This window comes from Hyperolius riggenbachi, chromosome 5 (genome assembly GCF_040937935.1).
Source record: "Hyperolius riggenbachi isolate aHypRig1 chromosome 5, aHypRig1.pri, whole genome shotgun sequence".
Lineage (NCBI taxonomy): Eukaryota > Metazoa > Chordata > Amphibia > Anura > Hyperoliidae > Hyperolius > Hyperolius riggenbachi.
The window spans coordinates 387,915,825-387,932,641 of record NC_090650.1 but is presented as its reverse complement, the minus strand read 5'-3'; the positions used below and the strand labels follow the sequence as shown (position 1 = coordinate 387,932,641).

At 41.6% G+C, this 16,817-nt stretch overlaps 1 protein-coding gene across 3 annotated transcripts in view; it reads left to right on the top strand.

Annotated features, from left to right (window-relative positions):
- Window positions 1-16,817, top strand: part of STK3 (serine/threonine kinase 3) — a 308,764-nt gene that overhangs the window by 20,611 nt on the left and 271,336 nt on the right. For all 3 annotated transcript variants that reach the window (XR_011020954.1, XM_068237715.1, XM_068237716.1), the window contains exon 2: window positions 14,301-14,381. Coding sequence is in view for 2 of the 3 variants with exons in the window: in XM_068237715.1 (XP_068093816.1) it covers window positions 14,301-14,381 (81 nt within the window). In the remaining variant the exon portion in view is untranslated. The remainder of the gene's footprint in view (window positions 1-14,300; window positions 14,382-16,817) is intronic.

Genomic DNA, 16,817 nt, shown 5'->3' with positions numbered 1-16,817 from the left:
TTGATTCACAAAAGGGTGATAACTGAGTTATCACGTCTAAAAGCTTTGCACGTGCTAAGTAGTTTGCACTCTAGTTTGCACGTGAAAACTAGGGTGCAAACTGCTTAGCACCCTAGTTTGCACGTGCAAAGCTTTTAGGTGTAATAACTGAGTTTTTAGGCGTGATAACTGAGTTATCACGCTTTTGTGAATCAAGCCCTTAATATTGCTGTGCGTTAGTCCACGTTAAAACATTTTCTAACTTGCGACTTTAACGTCGCACTGTGAAAGAGGCCTAAGTACTTCCCAGCACTGTACTGGCTAGTGGATAGACTACCTGCAAGCTGCCTGTGTGAAATGGGCTTTGCTCTTAGACGTTTATCAAAATTGACATGAGAGCTTTGGGCTGATTGACTTTTTAATCATCAGTGGCCATTTGCTTCCTGGGTGTGATTTTCTTCTGACTGGTCTGGAAAGATAAAATAGGAAGGTTGCAGTTGGGTAAATGTCAGCAGGCTGTGGTTAGCTTTCTGGCCGTGCTTGGCTGGAGGTCATCCTACACATCCTATGGTTTGCTGTTCCGCGAACTCACATGGGCATTGAGCTCTCTCTATTTCATGTTAAAATATTCATGCTGTGTAACTTTAACAAGAGGCAATGGTCAATAATTTAAAAACTGTGTAACCGTGCCTTTGTATACCAATTTGAATTATATTTTATATTTCTTTATTTATATAGCGCCAACATCTTCCGTAGCACTGCACATAATGCAAAACAAATAGTGGGGAAGCATAGATGCATGAGAAGTCAAAAAAACTCTGTACAATCAGGACATCCAGCAATGCAAATACAAATGCCTGTACAGACATAAGAAACACTATGCGTACCTTGTCCTTGCGAGGTCACAATAAGTAAAGGTATACGAAAATCGACCAGGGTGTAGAGCAGCACTGCACAATAGAGACCTTAAAGTACCCCTGACCCAGTTTTCCACCCCAATATACTTTTAATACTGAAGGATCTGACCTCAATTACCACAAGCCTGCACGCAGCGCAGTACCCCTGCGTGTTGTGTGCAGTGAATCATATCTGGAACTAAAGCGGTGTGTGGAGGGGGCGTTATGGAAGGGCCGAGAGGAAGAAAACTGACACTTCCTCCCCGCCCCTAATCGACCTGCTCAATCGAAGATTAGGACTGAGCATAACGGGGGCCACAGAGGGCACTGGAGTCGGGAGGGTGGTGCTGTGATATAGTCACAGCACCACTAATAAAACCATATTAAAAGTATATTTGGGTGGAAAACCGGGTCAGGGGTACTTTAACCCATTCAGGTTCCGTCGTTTTCACGTGAGAAATGTTCACCTCCCATTCATTAGCCTATAACTTTATCACTACTTATCACAATGCACTGATCTATATCTTGTTTTTTCCGCCACCAATTAGGCTTTCTTTGGGGGGTACATTTTGCTAAGAGCCACTTTACTGTAAATGCATTTTAACAGGAAGAATAAGAAAAAACGGAAAAAATTCATTATTTCTCAGTTTTCAGCCATTATAGTTTTAAAAGAATACATGCCTCCATAATTAAAACTCACGTATTGTATTTGCCCATATGTCCCGGTTATAACACTGTTAAAATTATGTCCCTATCACAATGTATGGCGACAATATTTTATTTGGAAATAAAGGTGCATTTTTTCCGTTTTGCATCTATCACTATTTACAAGTTTAAAATAAAAAAAATATAGAAATATTTCATCTTTACATTGATATTTAAAAAGTTTAGACCCTTAGGTAAATATTTACATTTTTTTTTTTTTTTTTATTGTTAACATTTTATTTGGGTAGTTTTGGGAGGGTGGGAGGTAAACAATAGATTTATAATGTAAATGTGTGTTAATTTAAATTTTTTTTCTTTTACAGGTGTAGTATTACTTTTTGGCCATGAGTTTGTTTACATGTCGTCACTATAAGCGTAACATACGCTTACAGTGACGCATCGGGAAGGGAACGGCCAGAAAAGGCGCAGCTTCTGAGAGAAGCTGTCGCTTTTTCAGCGGGGGAGAGGAATCAATGAACGGGCACCGTAGCCCGATACATTGATTCCCTGGCTACCGAATCCGCGGCCGGGAGTGCGCGTGCACGCGCGCGATCGGCCGCAGGAGCGCGCGGCAGCGCGCATGGTTCCTGGACGTAGAAACTACGTCCAGGAACCAAAATAGGTTAAGTTCATAGTGACTGGCAAGGTACCGATTGCTGAATCGGGGCTAGATTGCCGCAGGTGGATAGAACTGGCAGGAAGAACTGGAGTTCAGATGGAGGACTATCTGAAGGAAGAATGTGCTCCTGCGCTTGGTGGTTCTGAAGGGGATGGTTCTGTAACTTCGGCCCGATGGAAGGAGCTCAAAGAAGCCCAGGTGGGAGGCCAATATGTAATTAGATTGAGTGGTCAGCACTGCAAATATAGGATATAATTTAATCTTTATTGCTGCATATAAACCACTACAATGTTTTGAGACAACAGCGTGTATTTCTTAAGGGCAACAAATGCCAAACAATTGCGCATGCAAGAAAGTAAGCCGGATGTACTTCATCAGGTGTCTGCAGCAGCTCGTGGTGGGAGTGGCCGTGCAAAATCCTGGTGGCCATCGTCTTTTTTTTTTTTTTTATTCTTTCTCTCGGTGTGGAGGAGGTCTAGAGGTGGCGGGGCGATATGATGATCTTTTCTGCAGGGCTGATCACTCTTTGGCGTTTGTACTCGTCCTGGATAAAAATTCTGCATACCAGATGACGACGGAGGAGCAAAGAATGGATTTGGTGCTAGTGGTGTAAAAGCCACCACCATAATAGGTAGTCCTACTGTGGCTCCTCTCTGTTTTATGAACTTACAGTGCTGCCCATAATTATTCATACCCCTGTCAAATTTTGACTTAAAGTTAATTTTATTTAATCAGCAAGTCATTTTTTTGTTGGGAAATGACATAGGTGTCTCCCAAAAGATAAGACGATGTACAAGAGGCATTATTGTGGAAGAAAAACATTTCTCGGCTTTTATTTACATTTGGGCAAAAAGCGTCTAATTCAAAATTATTCATACTCTTCTCAATAATCAATAGAAAAGCCTTTATTGGCTATTACAGCAATTAAACGCTTCCTATAATTGCAGACCAGCTTTTGCATGTCTCCACAGGTATTTTTGCCCATTTATCTTTAGCAATGAGCTCCAAATCTTTCAGGTTGGATGGTCTTCTTGCCATCACCCTGATCTTTAGCTTCCTCCACCGATTCTCAGTTGGATTCAAGTCAGGACTCTGGCTGGCCACTCCAAAACGTTAATGTTGTCTGCTAACCATATCTTCATCACTTTTGCTGTGTGTTTTGGGTCATTGTCATGCTGAAATATCCACTTGTGCCCAAGGCCAAGTTTCTCTGCAGACTGCCTGATGATGTTGTTGAGAATCCTCATGTATTGCTCTTTTTTGATGGTGCCTTTACTGTGATTAGGTTCCCTGGTCCATTGGCTGAAAAACGCTCCCAAAGCATTAGGTTCCCACCACCATGTTTGACAGTGGGAATGGTGTTCTTTTGGTGTTCTTTTGGGTTGAAGACTTCTCCTTTTTTTTTTTTTATGCCAAATGAAGGAAACATCATTGTGACCAAACAATTTAATTTTTATTTCATCTCACCATAACACAGAAGACCAGAAGTCGTCTTCTTTGTCCAGATGAGCAATTGCAAAGGCCAAGCAAGCTTTTGTGTGCCTTATCTGGAGAAGTGGCGTCGTCCTTGGTCTGCAGCCGTGAAACCCAGCAGTGTGCAGTGTTCGTTGGGTTGTCTGCCTTGAGACATTGCCACCTGCAGAGCTCAGATTCACCGGGATGGCCTTAGTGGTGATCCTTGGATTCCTTTTCACCTCTCTCACTATCCTCCTGGCCAGCACAGGTATCACTTTTGGCTTCCGACCACGTGCTCTTAGATTTTCCACAGTGCGGAACACATACATATTTTTTAATCTTACTTTGCACTGTAGCCACTGGAACTTGAAAACATTTAGAAATGGCCTTGTACCCCTTTTCTTGACTTGTGAGCAGCTGCAGGTCCTCACTGAGCTCCTTTGTCTTAGCTCAACATACACCATACAATGTTGGTTGTACAAATTTACCAAATCTATGTAGTATAAGGGCCAACAGATTGAAGAAGCCTTGAATGATTGATTGGATAAGCTCTAATACTACATGAAAGTGGTAAGATTGAACAACCAAGATTATATGGTGTGTGTTGAGCCTTAAGGTGGCCACACACCTTACAATTTTTTTACATATCTGTTCAATTTAAGAATTGCAATAAATTTTTCTAACTGATAGTAACATTTCAAAAATGTGACCAATGTACCACACACCTATGTTCAATTTTCCCCCAATTATGATAAAACTGATTAGAAATTCTAAGAAAATTGCTAGGGTGTGTATATTAACACATTGACAATCCAACACACACCATACAATCTTAAAAAAATTGAAGAGAAATATCTGACATTCAGGATCGATATAAATGGAAAAAAAGGGAAATCCAATCTGATTTTTCAGTCGAATGAAAAAAAAAAAAGCTTTCTATTTATTTATTATTTTTTTTGGGGAGATACGATCGTTTTTATCGCATTGCTGTAAAATCGGATCATTTTATTGTATCGTGTGTGGCCACCTTAAGCCATGACTGTCCAGAAACCAACTGCAGAGAGCTGCTATTTTTCACCTGTAGATTTTTTTTTAAACAGCTGCTCCCAATTAATCAGGGTAATTAGGATGCTTTAGAACAGCTTAGACTATTTGGAATGGTATAGAACTTTGGATTTCCCCTCAGACTGTGACAGTTTGTGAAGGGTAAGAATAATTTTGCACTTGACCCTTTTGCTCAAATGTAAATAAAAGCTGAGAAATGTTTGTTTTCCCACAATAATGCCTCTTGTACATAGTCTTATTATCTTTTGGGAGACACCTATGTCATTTCCCGTCAAATAATTACTTGCTGGTTGAATAAAAGTAACTTTAAGTCATAATTTGCCAGGGGTATGAATAATTATGGGCAGCATTGTAGATCTGGGTTTAGTGCGGCATACCGAAGACTCCAAAGTTGCTACTTTGGGACTTGGTTGACAGTTCTAAGATCAGAAGTCTCTTTGATGTTGACAAGCTCACAAGTGCTTCAGTGCATTGATGTCTTGTGAACACTCTAGTATGAAGCTTGGTTGTTTGCCTTACTTCATTTAAAATAGATGATGCCCTATAAACATAGTTGTTAGACACATACAGCAGAATTTAAAAATAAAAATACTATAATAGCTAAGCTTACGTGGTCTATAAGTAGGCCTGTACTCCTCAGCCAATCAGTCACTGGAGGCTTGAGGGGGAAGGGACGTGCCAAGCCAGAATATTAGACATGCAGGAACTTTAGCAAAAAGGAAAAAAAATCAATACATTGCAAAGTGAGAAGTTAAAAAATAGAAGAGAGATCAAGAAATGATTATTCACCATGCAATTGGTTCATGTTGTTTGAGCCACAATGATTCTGCACAAAATCATCTTTACTACTGGCGGACAAGAAAAAAAAAAAAAAGCACCACCAACTGCCATTATCTTTAACCTCACCCCCTAACAATGTGATAGGCTAAAAGTTTTTTTATTTTATTTTATAGATATACATATGCACAGAGGGGGATACTGGTTGCTTGGCAGTTGCATACAGCTTTTATTACCCACAATGCAACAAGGTTCACACAGTGTGATCTTGGGAAGTTCAATCCTTTGTTATAGTTCCTCTTTAATTCTTGCATCACTTTTCAATGAACAACTCCAATTATCTGAAAAACAAATACAATTTGAAATTTACAGTTAACTTGGTTAAAATTTGCTTTGTTTACTGAATGATTTATTTTCTACTTCCTTCAAGGGATCCTGAACGGAACATACATTTATGAGATAAACGATATCTAGCCTACTACTGTAACCGCATGGGAGCATTCTCACTGCAGTTTTGCAATGTGTATAAAATCACAAACGCACTGTTTGGAGTTATCGAGATGCATTTTTTTTCATTCCCTGAACAATTTATTCATATATTTATTGCATTTATGAAGCACCAACATATTACGCAGCGCTAGACATTAGTTAAGGTTCCAGACAATATTTATGGGTGGCAGACAACAATAAGACAATATAGGAATACACGCAAACCAGATCACGCAGCACAGTATGAGTACAAGGTAATGCTTAGTCAGTCACTGGATGGGAGCATGGAGATTGGTTCACTTGAGTGAACTTGGGCAAGTCAAGTTCACTCAAGAGATCACTCAGATCCTTAGGATGGGTGTACAGTTATGGAGGTGCATGAACAGGTAGGATACATAAGGAGGGGAACCCTGCCTGAAGGCTTACAATCTAGAGGGAGAGGTAGGGACGCGAAAAATAGGGGACCAGAGTTCAGCTGCGCCTTTAGAGCACTAGTGAGGGGGGTAGGCCAGAGTGAGAAGGTGAGTTTTCAGGACCTTCTTGAAGATATTGAAGGAGGGGGGATCCCTAATGAGGGGGTGGTAGGGAGTTCCATAGTGTTGGAGCAGCATAATCGCAAAGTGCAATTCCTGAGAAATTGCATTACAAAATCGCACATGTGATCCTTTGGTCGGTACCCAATCATGCTGTTGCCTTTGGAGCTCAGTATGATTTTGGAGATGGTTAGTTGGGCATCCACATTTTCTTCACAGTATGTTTAGGGCAATGAGCAGCGTTGCTCCTGCTGACTAGAACTCTTGAAGGAATTTGTAACTAGTTTGAATCAGTGATCTGTAACGTAACATACAGTCTTTTAATTAATGTCGTTTGGAATGAACCCTGTACAGACAAACTGATCTGTAATCTGTTCTGTTCTCTGATGAGGAGAGGTGGAGTATCAGTGAGAGGTAACCCTCCCACTGGAAGCCTCTCTGTTGTGAGCTATCTCTCCTTCTTTCATTGTTGAAGCAGTATGCGTCGCCTCGCTGTAGCTTGTGTATGCACCCTAGAAGTGCAGTCAGTGCACTAATTGTACTGTGGTTATTCAAATTAGTGTCATTTTTAAAACGAGCCACGTCTTTGGGTTTCTGAATGCTGTCAACCGTTGGGTAGGTAAGCTACATACACACGCTAGGCTACAAGTTTCGTTTGTCAGAATTGAGCACGATCCTTTCAGGTGACACTATGATGTATACGCTGTGATACAGCCAAGGAATGTCTGTTTCTATGGAGGACGGGGGAGAGACAACGCAGGGTGAAGAGGGGAACAATGTACTTGGGGCATGTGGGATGTCTAATCAATATTGTAGGACATCTGTATATGCTTGTTTATCACTCAAGATGGCGCTTGAATGGCCACCTCACCTAAGTTAAAGAGAATCTGTACTCTAATATTCTTACACTAAAAAGCATACCATTCTGTTCCTTATTTTCTCCTGTGCCCCTCTGTGCTGTTTCTGCCACTCTCTGCTGCAATCCTGGCTTGTAATTAACAGTTTTAGGCAATGTTTACAAACAAACTAACCAGCTTGTAAAAGGATCACATATACAGAGTGTGTGAGTCATTCAGAGTCTGCAGGGGGCCTGCAGAGGGTGTGTATCGCTTCTATCCAATGACAAGCAGCCCTGCACATTCCACACAATCAAAGCTTTAGCCCGACAAACAGGACAGAGGAAAGATACATTGATTTATTACAGAGACAGTGTAATTAGGAAAGGCTGCAGTAAGCCCCAGCACATTAGAACAGGCATAGGAACTCATAGGATAGAAGAACTAAGGCTGAAAAAATTGTTACAGAGTCTCTTTAAGTTTGGTGTGTGTACATCACACCACAGCCTTGGACATTCTCGAATGACATGTGCCTCCTGGAGTGTCAGACTGCTGAGCAGGTGCACTAATGGTGGTACTTGTCAACTAGTCTATGATTTTTGGACAGTTTGCTTCACTCCAGCCTCTGAAATCTTGAGTGTTGTTCCAACCTGACCAATGGATGACCATTTTTCATAAACCAATTTTATAACGAAGCAAGCATCAGAATATCCTTGTAGGCCACTTTTGTAATGCAGGCAAAGCCCTGTTAGGTAAAACAAGGCACTCAGTTCCTTCTACCAGATCAGACCTGATTCATAAAATCTATTCAACCTATACTGTATACTGGAAAAAAAATCACAGCATACCTCAGAGAATAAGGGCCGAGGTTTGATAAGATTTGGGAACTTTGGTTGGCATGAGCAACACTCCGTATCCCATAGTTATGCCCCTGTTTGGGGATGGTTATTCTTGGCCTCATGTAGCATACTTGTCTTTCTCAAGGCTGGAACCCACTAGATTTTGTGAGTGTTTAGGGAGCGATTTAAACCGTTATCGATTTCCCTAAACGCTCAGCTAATGCTAATGGATGGGCCAAATTCCACTGGCGCGATTGCGATTACCAAAATCGCAAACGCAGGACATGCGGTATTTTTAGCATCAGCGTTTCTGCAATGTAAAGTATATAAACGCTGGCGTAATTGCCCGTCAAAACTTACACAGAGCATTTTTGCGAGCGTTCTGAATTTACTGCACACTGTAAAAAAAAATAAAAAATGAAAGGAACAATCAGAATTAAAAACGCTAATCGCTACACAATCGCTGGCAAAACGCTTCCACTTTTTAAAATCGCTACCAAAATCACCAGAAAAGGCTCATGAAATCGCTTACAAAATGCTCATACAAAACGCAAGCGATTGCGATAGCAATTTGTAGTGGGTTCTAGGCCTAACTGTGGCTGCACATTCGGTGATGCCTTATTTAGAATCTGAGCAAGTTTTGGTATCCAATCACTTTTCTATGCTGATGGTTTTTATGGTACATTTTAATATGCTCTATATTTTATATTTTGTAAGTTTTTCAAAAAAGCAAAAAAAAAAAAGCTAATTAAAAAATTGGGGAAAAAAATAAATGTTTCCTTAATTGATTAAATTAAAACTGCTGTTACTATCAAGATGACCTTCTTACGTACATATGTCTTAACTTGAATGTTAGAGTAAGGACTGACATACAAGCAATATTCCCCTAACAAAACTATTATTATGGACATTTGTATAGTGCTGAGACACTTTCCGCTGCTCTTTACAGAAAACAATGACTCTGTGTATTATTTTATCTCCTCTTTATTTGTACAGACATCCCGTGATGTTTTCTGATGTTTCCAGTTAACAATCACATTTCTGTTCTTATTTCGGGTAATGACCTTAGATATTCTGCCTTTATTCAATATTTAGTGGTGACTGTTACCTCTTTCAATTTGGGAAGAGTTCTGTTACTATAGCAGGCGCGTAATGGCTTATACTTACTTTATAATCTGCATATTCCTTATTTTGGTATTTTTAAGTTTTTTGGCAAATGGCGGTTGTGCCAAAAAAAAAAAAAATATTCATCCTGTATCTAAAAGGTGGTTGTTGTTGTTATTATTACTATTATTTTTTTGTGTTTATATCGCTCTGACATCTTCTTCTGCAGCACCACACAGAGTATATATAGTCTTGTCACCAACTGTCCCTCAGGAGCTCATAATCTATGGTAATCTCTACCATAGTCATATTACTATGTATGTATCATGTAGTGTATGTATTATAGTCTGGGTACAATTTTATAGAGAAGCCAATTAACTTGTCTGTATGTTTTGGGATGTGGGAGGAAACTAGAGTCCTCATAGGAAACCCACAAAGACACAGGGAGAACATATAAACTCTGTGCAGATAGTTCCCTGGCTGGAATATGAACCGGGGGACCCAGAGCTGCAGGCGAGAGTTCTAACCACCACATCACCGTGCTTGCCACTCTGATTTACCTGGCCTACCTAATGAGGAATGAACTGAGGCAGTAGGAAGTAATACTACTCTGTTACATTGTGGCCAGAGATAAAGTGTTGAAATTTTGAATAACAGAACATTCCTAAATCATATGAATGAAGATATCTGTGGACCATTTGCATTTAGGCAAAGCTCAGATTTGCCGGGGTTGAAGATGTGGAGTCGTTGTGGTGTACTGTATGTGCATTATATGAGTTTCAGCTGTAGAAACTTGCCGGCAGCAGGGATAGTAACCCCACTCATGCTGTCTAGGATATATGGCTATTTCACATCAGAGAGGGGTCTTACATCTGCACTCCATTTCAGGTGTGCACCATATGATCTAGGAGTTGATTTGGGAATCAGTCTGGAATACACCTCAGATATTGGTCTTGTCCGGATTTGGCATGTACATTGTATTTCATTTAATTCCCAGCTCCAATGTCCTGGAAACAGCTTGCCAGGCATTCAGCACTTGAAAGACTCTTAGGAGCGTACAGGTGAAACTCGAAAAATTAGAATATCGTTCAGAAGTCCATTTATTTCAGTAATTCTACTTAACCACTTGACGACCAGGTGTGGTTTGCCTGATCGGTGCTGCGTGGGCTCTCCAGCCCGCAGCACAGATCAGGATTATGCCAGGGCGATCAGACTTGCCTCCTTTTTTCCCCACTAGGGGGATGTCCTGCTGGGGGGGGGGGGGTCTGATCGCCGCCGACTTGCTGCGCTTTGCGGGGGGGCTCTTCAAAGCCCCCCTCCGCAGCGTTTTCTGTGCTCCCTCCCTCTCCCTCCCTACCTCTTCCTCCCTGGACTGCGCCAATCGGCGTTAGCTAGTCGTCAAGAGATTAAAAGGTGAAACTAATATATTAAATAGGAACCCTTTGCAGGTATTTTGGGTGAATTAGCTGGTGTGTCACTTTGAGTCTATAATATTGAAAATTTTCATAATATTCTAATGGTCTGAGATTTTGGTGTTCTCATAACCTGTAAGTCGTAATCATCAAAATTATAACAAATAAAGGCCCCTATGCAATAAACTTTTTCACCCGAGTTAACTCATAGGAAATAATTTTCATCTCCTCTAAAAAAAAAAACTAACTGTTCAGCAGTTTACAATTAAAGTACCCAAAAAGTTGGTGAGAAAGTATCGCATTTATTTTGAGTGTTTTTCTTGCTTGCTGGTGGTTTAAAAGGCATTTTTATTGCAAGGTGTGAAAATGTCACTTAGGAGAAAAAGTAATTGCACATGGGCCAAAGTCTTATATTATATTGGTTTGTATGTAATGAGTCTATTTCATGTATTAGTCATTACTAAAAGAAATAGTTTTGCACGATATTCACATTTTTCGAGTTTCGCCTGTAGTACTTGAAAGGTGGTATTGTGATTGGGCCCAAACCTGACGGTCAGGGATATTGACAAAGCGTGTGAGCTTGGATTTCCCCAAAGGGAATCGTAACGGGAGAGGGTATTTGATGTTCCATATCTTAACCTGCCGGCCTTGCATACCTTTGTAGTTGTGTGAGTGGGGTAATGTTTTTTCCAACCTTGTCATTGTCAATCCTTTATAGTAAGTTTGAAAAATAATGAGAAATTTATTTAAACAAACCGGAGTATTTGCAGTACAGGTACACCCTGACTTGCAATTAACCCAATTGGACTTGTAGTTTTTGAGAAAATTGATGTTCAGAAAATTCAAAGAAAAAAATGGCTTTTAAACTTGTACAGGGGGCAGAGGTGACAGAGAGGGACACAGGAGGCACAGAGGAGGTACAGGGGACAGAGATGGCACAGTGTTCCGACTTAAGAACAGATTCAGGTTAAGAACGAACCTACAGTATCTATTTTGTTCGTTAACCGGCAACTTCCTGTATTGAAGAGCATCAAGGAGTGTTTGAAAATCATTTATACACAATTATGGAGCACTTCTAGTACCGGTACATATGACGTATGTGTTAAGAGGTTCTTTAGATGAGTATACTTGCAATTGGAATACTTGGCCAATGCAGTCATTAGAAAGATGCTAATAGTGAAGAAATACACTGCTTCAAGTTGCAGTTGTGAAACTGCTTTGTTTTTTTTTTTTTCTTTGGTTCAGTTACATGGAATCCAAAAGTAACAGGATTGAGATATAGTGGTCATGTGACCTCCACATAGGCACTACATTTAGTGTGGAAAAGGTTCCCCCCCCTCCCCTTTAATTCAATACAGGTAGTCCCTGACTCACAAACACCTGACTTGCCAATGACCCGCTGATTTGATCGGCCAGAAAACATGAAATTTGATTCTGTGGGAATTTTTTTTTTTTTTTAAATTTCCAAAAAACGTAGTTTTTGAGAAGATACATGTGGAAAAAAATAATAATTTTAAACCGGCAAAATTACTCTTTGCTGCCGTACACAGAGATGACAGTGGTGGGGATGAGGAGGCAAAAGGAGACACTGAAGCTATTGGGAGACAGAGGGGGACACTGGAGGCACAGGGGGACATAGAGGAGATACAGAGGACAGAGATGGCACAGTGTTTCGACTTAAGGACAGATTCAGGTTAAGAATGAACCTACAGTCCCTATCTCCTTCGTTAATCGGGGACTAAATGTACTAAATCAGAGTTCTACTTTAACTTGAGTGCACCAGCTGTTTTTTTTTTAAGTAATGTTTTGCAGTTGCGATTTCATCTTTTTAGAGCCTTAGTAAAATGTTAATGTATTGTACGGAGGTTGGAATTTCTAGTATAATCCATTTACATATTTCACTGTAGAGCATATAATGCTTATTTTGATTCAAGTGAAAGCTGAACATGCCATAGAGGATGACTTTCTTGCTTTCCAGAGTAATAATCAGGAGGTCGGAGGTCAGGGGTCATGGTAACTGACAGGTGTTTACTGCCCTATAGGCATCCACGATGCAGTGAGCAGGCAGAGCAGATGTTAGTCCCCGATGGAAGGACACGCCAGTTAACAATATAACTTATTTTTCTCAGCGGCTTTCATGTATAACATTTGTAAGCTATGATTGTGCGTGTCATTAGTTACATTGATCCTGATTTACGTTGATAATGCAATCTTTGGGCTTAGCGTGGGCTGGTGGAATGTGATGACATCCTGGCCAGACAGCGATGTCATTGTGATGTGCAGGGAGGTACAGCGGACCATTTTAAATGGATGGATTTTTTTAAATACTCGGAAAAGCACACGCAGTATTTGCTTACATCTATCCTGGCCTTTTTCTAACATCTCTCAGCCTGCATTAGGCTTTCGGCTGCATTTGCATGTATTTTGAAGCATTAATGTTCGTTTGGGGAGCTTTGTTATTGGTAAATGAGTTCCAGACACTGTATGCCACATTTACTTGGAAGCCGTCAAAGGTATTGCTCTAAAATGAATGTGTACTGGCACATTGATGGGAGGATTTTACATGGAAGCAAATCAGGGACTTAAAAATGCTGGAAAAGGGACCGTGTAATGTAGGCTTAACATGTGTTCAGGCACAGATAGCAGGGAAAAAAGGGAAAAATAAATAGAATAACTAAAGTCTCCGTATTGAACTGTGGAGATCAGTAGACTTTACATTGGAACTGTAGTGAAAATAACAAATAACAATAATTAATAAAATTCCTTTTTTTTTTTTTTTTTTTTCCAATATTCATTTTATAAATTATTTAGTCAGTGTTTGCCCATTGTAAAATCTTTCCCATCCCTGATTTACAGTATGAAATGTATCATTGATGGTGACCGCTTTAGTTCTGCCAGGTGATCTGTATGGAATGTTTGTTACTGAGAGTTCTATGGACAGGGCGAGATACTGCTTGCTTGGCAGCTGTTAAAGAGCCGTTATCTCCCACAATGCAACGAGGTTCACAGACCTCAAACTGTTAGGGCCATGGCCATGACATCACACTGGGTTTCACCACAATATCAGCCACACAGAAATCTAATCCGTACCATAGTTAAATGTCTATGTATGTATCATAGTCTATAGCCAATTTAGTAGTAGTCTAGAGCCAATTTAGGGGGAAGCCACTTAACGTATCTGTATGCTTTTGGGATGTGGGAGAAAACCGGAGTGACTGGAGGTAGCCCACACAGACACAGGGAGAACATACAAATTCTGTGAAGATATTGCCCTGGCTGGGATTCAAACTGGGGACCCCCAGCTGCAAGGCGAGAGCGCTAACCACTATGCCACCGTGCTGCCCTGTATCATTTTCCTCCATTTTCCTGACTGCAACTTTCGATTTGCACACTCATCACACTTCAGCACAATTTTAGATGGAGCAGAATTTTAATAGCGGTTACCGTAATGATATCTCCCACCTGCGTACTGAACTGAAGCTTGAGCTGTATGATAGTTCTGGGCCTGTTTCAGGAAAGGCAGCCTTCTCTCTGCGTCCTTCTCGCATACGCATTGACCTCATGTCTGTGTTTTTCTCTTCTTTTTATTAGCAAACTTAAAAAGCTGAGTGAAGACAGCTTGACGAAACAGCCAGAAGAGGTCTTTGATGTTTTGGAAAAGCTTGGCGAAGGGTAAGTGTAAAATGTAATATTCTTTTTATCACTTGTGCCGGGGGTTCATGGGTAAAATGGGGGTCTCCAAAGTTTGCTTTAAAGCGTGACTGTAAAGTGTTTTATGAGACCACAATAAGGCTTATTCTCAGTATGTTGTGGGGGATCTCTCTCAGCTTTACATACAGGAACCGTCTCATATTGGGAAATATTAAAAATGATCAATGCCAGAACGAGTGTATAAAAAACGCCCCGGCTTTTCATTTCACTTTTGTTGTCCGGACTGGAATACCTGCAAGAGCCGGCGTGCGCAAATTTGATATGTTGATTTGGTTTTTATTATACACAATAGAGGTGGTTTCTAGTGGAAGAATTCATTTCCCTCCAGCTCTGTTTTTCTTGTTATACTTCTTCAAATTGTTTTCTGATGGGCCCCGTCCAGGAATATAATTTTGGTGAAGTTATTTTATAAGTTTATTGAACACTTTTTTTTACGTTTAGGAATATAATGGTGTTTCTTGTATGCAGAGCGGTCATGTGCATTCTTTAGCTTGTTCTTGTTATGTGTTTGCTGTTGAATCATTATGCTCTGGATCTCAAAGTGGTCCTCTTGCCAAAACTCCCTCCCCCCAATAGAAAAGGGTTCTGGTTAGGAATGGTTGGGTATTTATCAGGGCTGTAGAGTCGGTACAAAAGTCATCTGACTCCTGCCTTTATGAAACCTCCGACGGCAACTCCGGCTTCAGGTACCCAAAATTGCTCCAACTTCTCGACTCCGACTCTATACTTGACAGCAAGGCTGGATTTACCATAAAGCACTATAGGCATGAGCCTACAGGCGCCTGATGATGCAAAGGCAGCTCACTCCTTTCCCCGAGTGCCTGCCGCCCTCCTTCCCTATACAGAGTCCTGATGAAAGTGTAAATGAGATGTTACTCACTTGGCTCTCGGCATTCCACAGCCAACATCTCCCTTCAGTCAGGGGCACCTCTAGCTACTTAACATTGAGGGGCCTTCTGGCTACCTATTACGAAAGGCACCTGTAGCTACCTATAAAGGGCTAAGGAAGTAAAGGAGAAGTGACAGCTGGGCCAGCCAGCACACTTGGTAGGTGTAAATCCAGGACTGCTTACCAGGGCTGTGGAGTTGGTACAAAAATCATCTAACTCCTCCGTTTATGAAACCTCCGACTCCAGATACCCAAAAATTGCTCCAACTCCTCGACAAAGTGACAACCTGTGAAATGAGCTTTAGGTCTGATTTTTATGCAAATGAATGCAATCGGAGTTGGTGGACTGATAAACCCGAGGAGTTGGATGATTTTTGTACTGGCTCCACAGCCCTGCTCCCTTGCACCATCTGCAACTAGTACAGAATGCTGCTGCAAGGTTAACAAACCAACCCCACCATTGCCATATAACACCAATCTTTCGCTCATACTACGCTGGCCACCCATCAAATGGAGAATTCTATTTAAAATTGTCTTGTTGACTTTCAAATGTTTGTATAATTTGGGCCCTGGATACCTGAAGAAATTGTTACAACTGCAGAACACCTCCCACAATCTTAGATCAAAATTTAGTAACTTTGTCACCTCCAGAGTTAACCTCCTTGCCGGTCTAAAAAATCCGGCAAGGAGGCAGCGCCGCACTTTTTTTTAATTTTTTATTTTTTTAAATCATGTAGCGAGCCCAGGGCTCGCTACATGATAGCCGCTAAGCGGCGGCATCCCCCCACCCACTCCGATCGCCTTCGGCGATCAGAGTATGCAGGGAATCCCGTTGAGAACGGGATTTCCTGCAGGGCTTCCCCGGTCGCCATGGCGACCGGGCGGGATGACGTCACCGACGTCATAGACGTCGTGACGTCAGAGGGAACTCCGATCCGCCCCTTAGCGCTGCCTGGCACTGATTGGCCAGGCTGCGCAGGGGTCTGGGGGGGGGGCGGCTCGGCGCGGCGGGTAGCGGCGAATCGTCGGCGAGCGGCGGCGATCGCGACCTACACGCAGCTAGCAAAGTGCTAGCTTCGTGTAGGGAAAAAAAAATTATGCAAATCGTCCCAGCGGGGCCTGAGATATCCTCCTGCGCAGGTTACCCCGAGCTGAGCTCGGGATAACCGGCAAGGAGGTTAATCTCAAAACCTTTAGAGTTAGAGCCTTTTGGCATGCTGCCCCGAGACTTTGAACTCCTTGCCACACACAATCAGGACATCTCCATTCCTGGAGGCATTTAAGTCCAAACTGAAAAGCCATATGTTTGGTCTGGCATTTAAAAAACACGTAATTCCCCTACAAGGCCCGGTTCACATTAGCGGTCGCCGTCCGGAATCGCCGTGCCGGAGCCGGATCGCATGCGGAACGGACGCACGGCATAGCAATGAAAGTCTATGCGTCCGTTCACATGCGTCCGTTTCGTCCGGAGCCGGACCGGATCCGGACTCCGGCATAAGATCCAACAT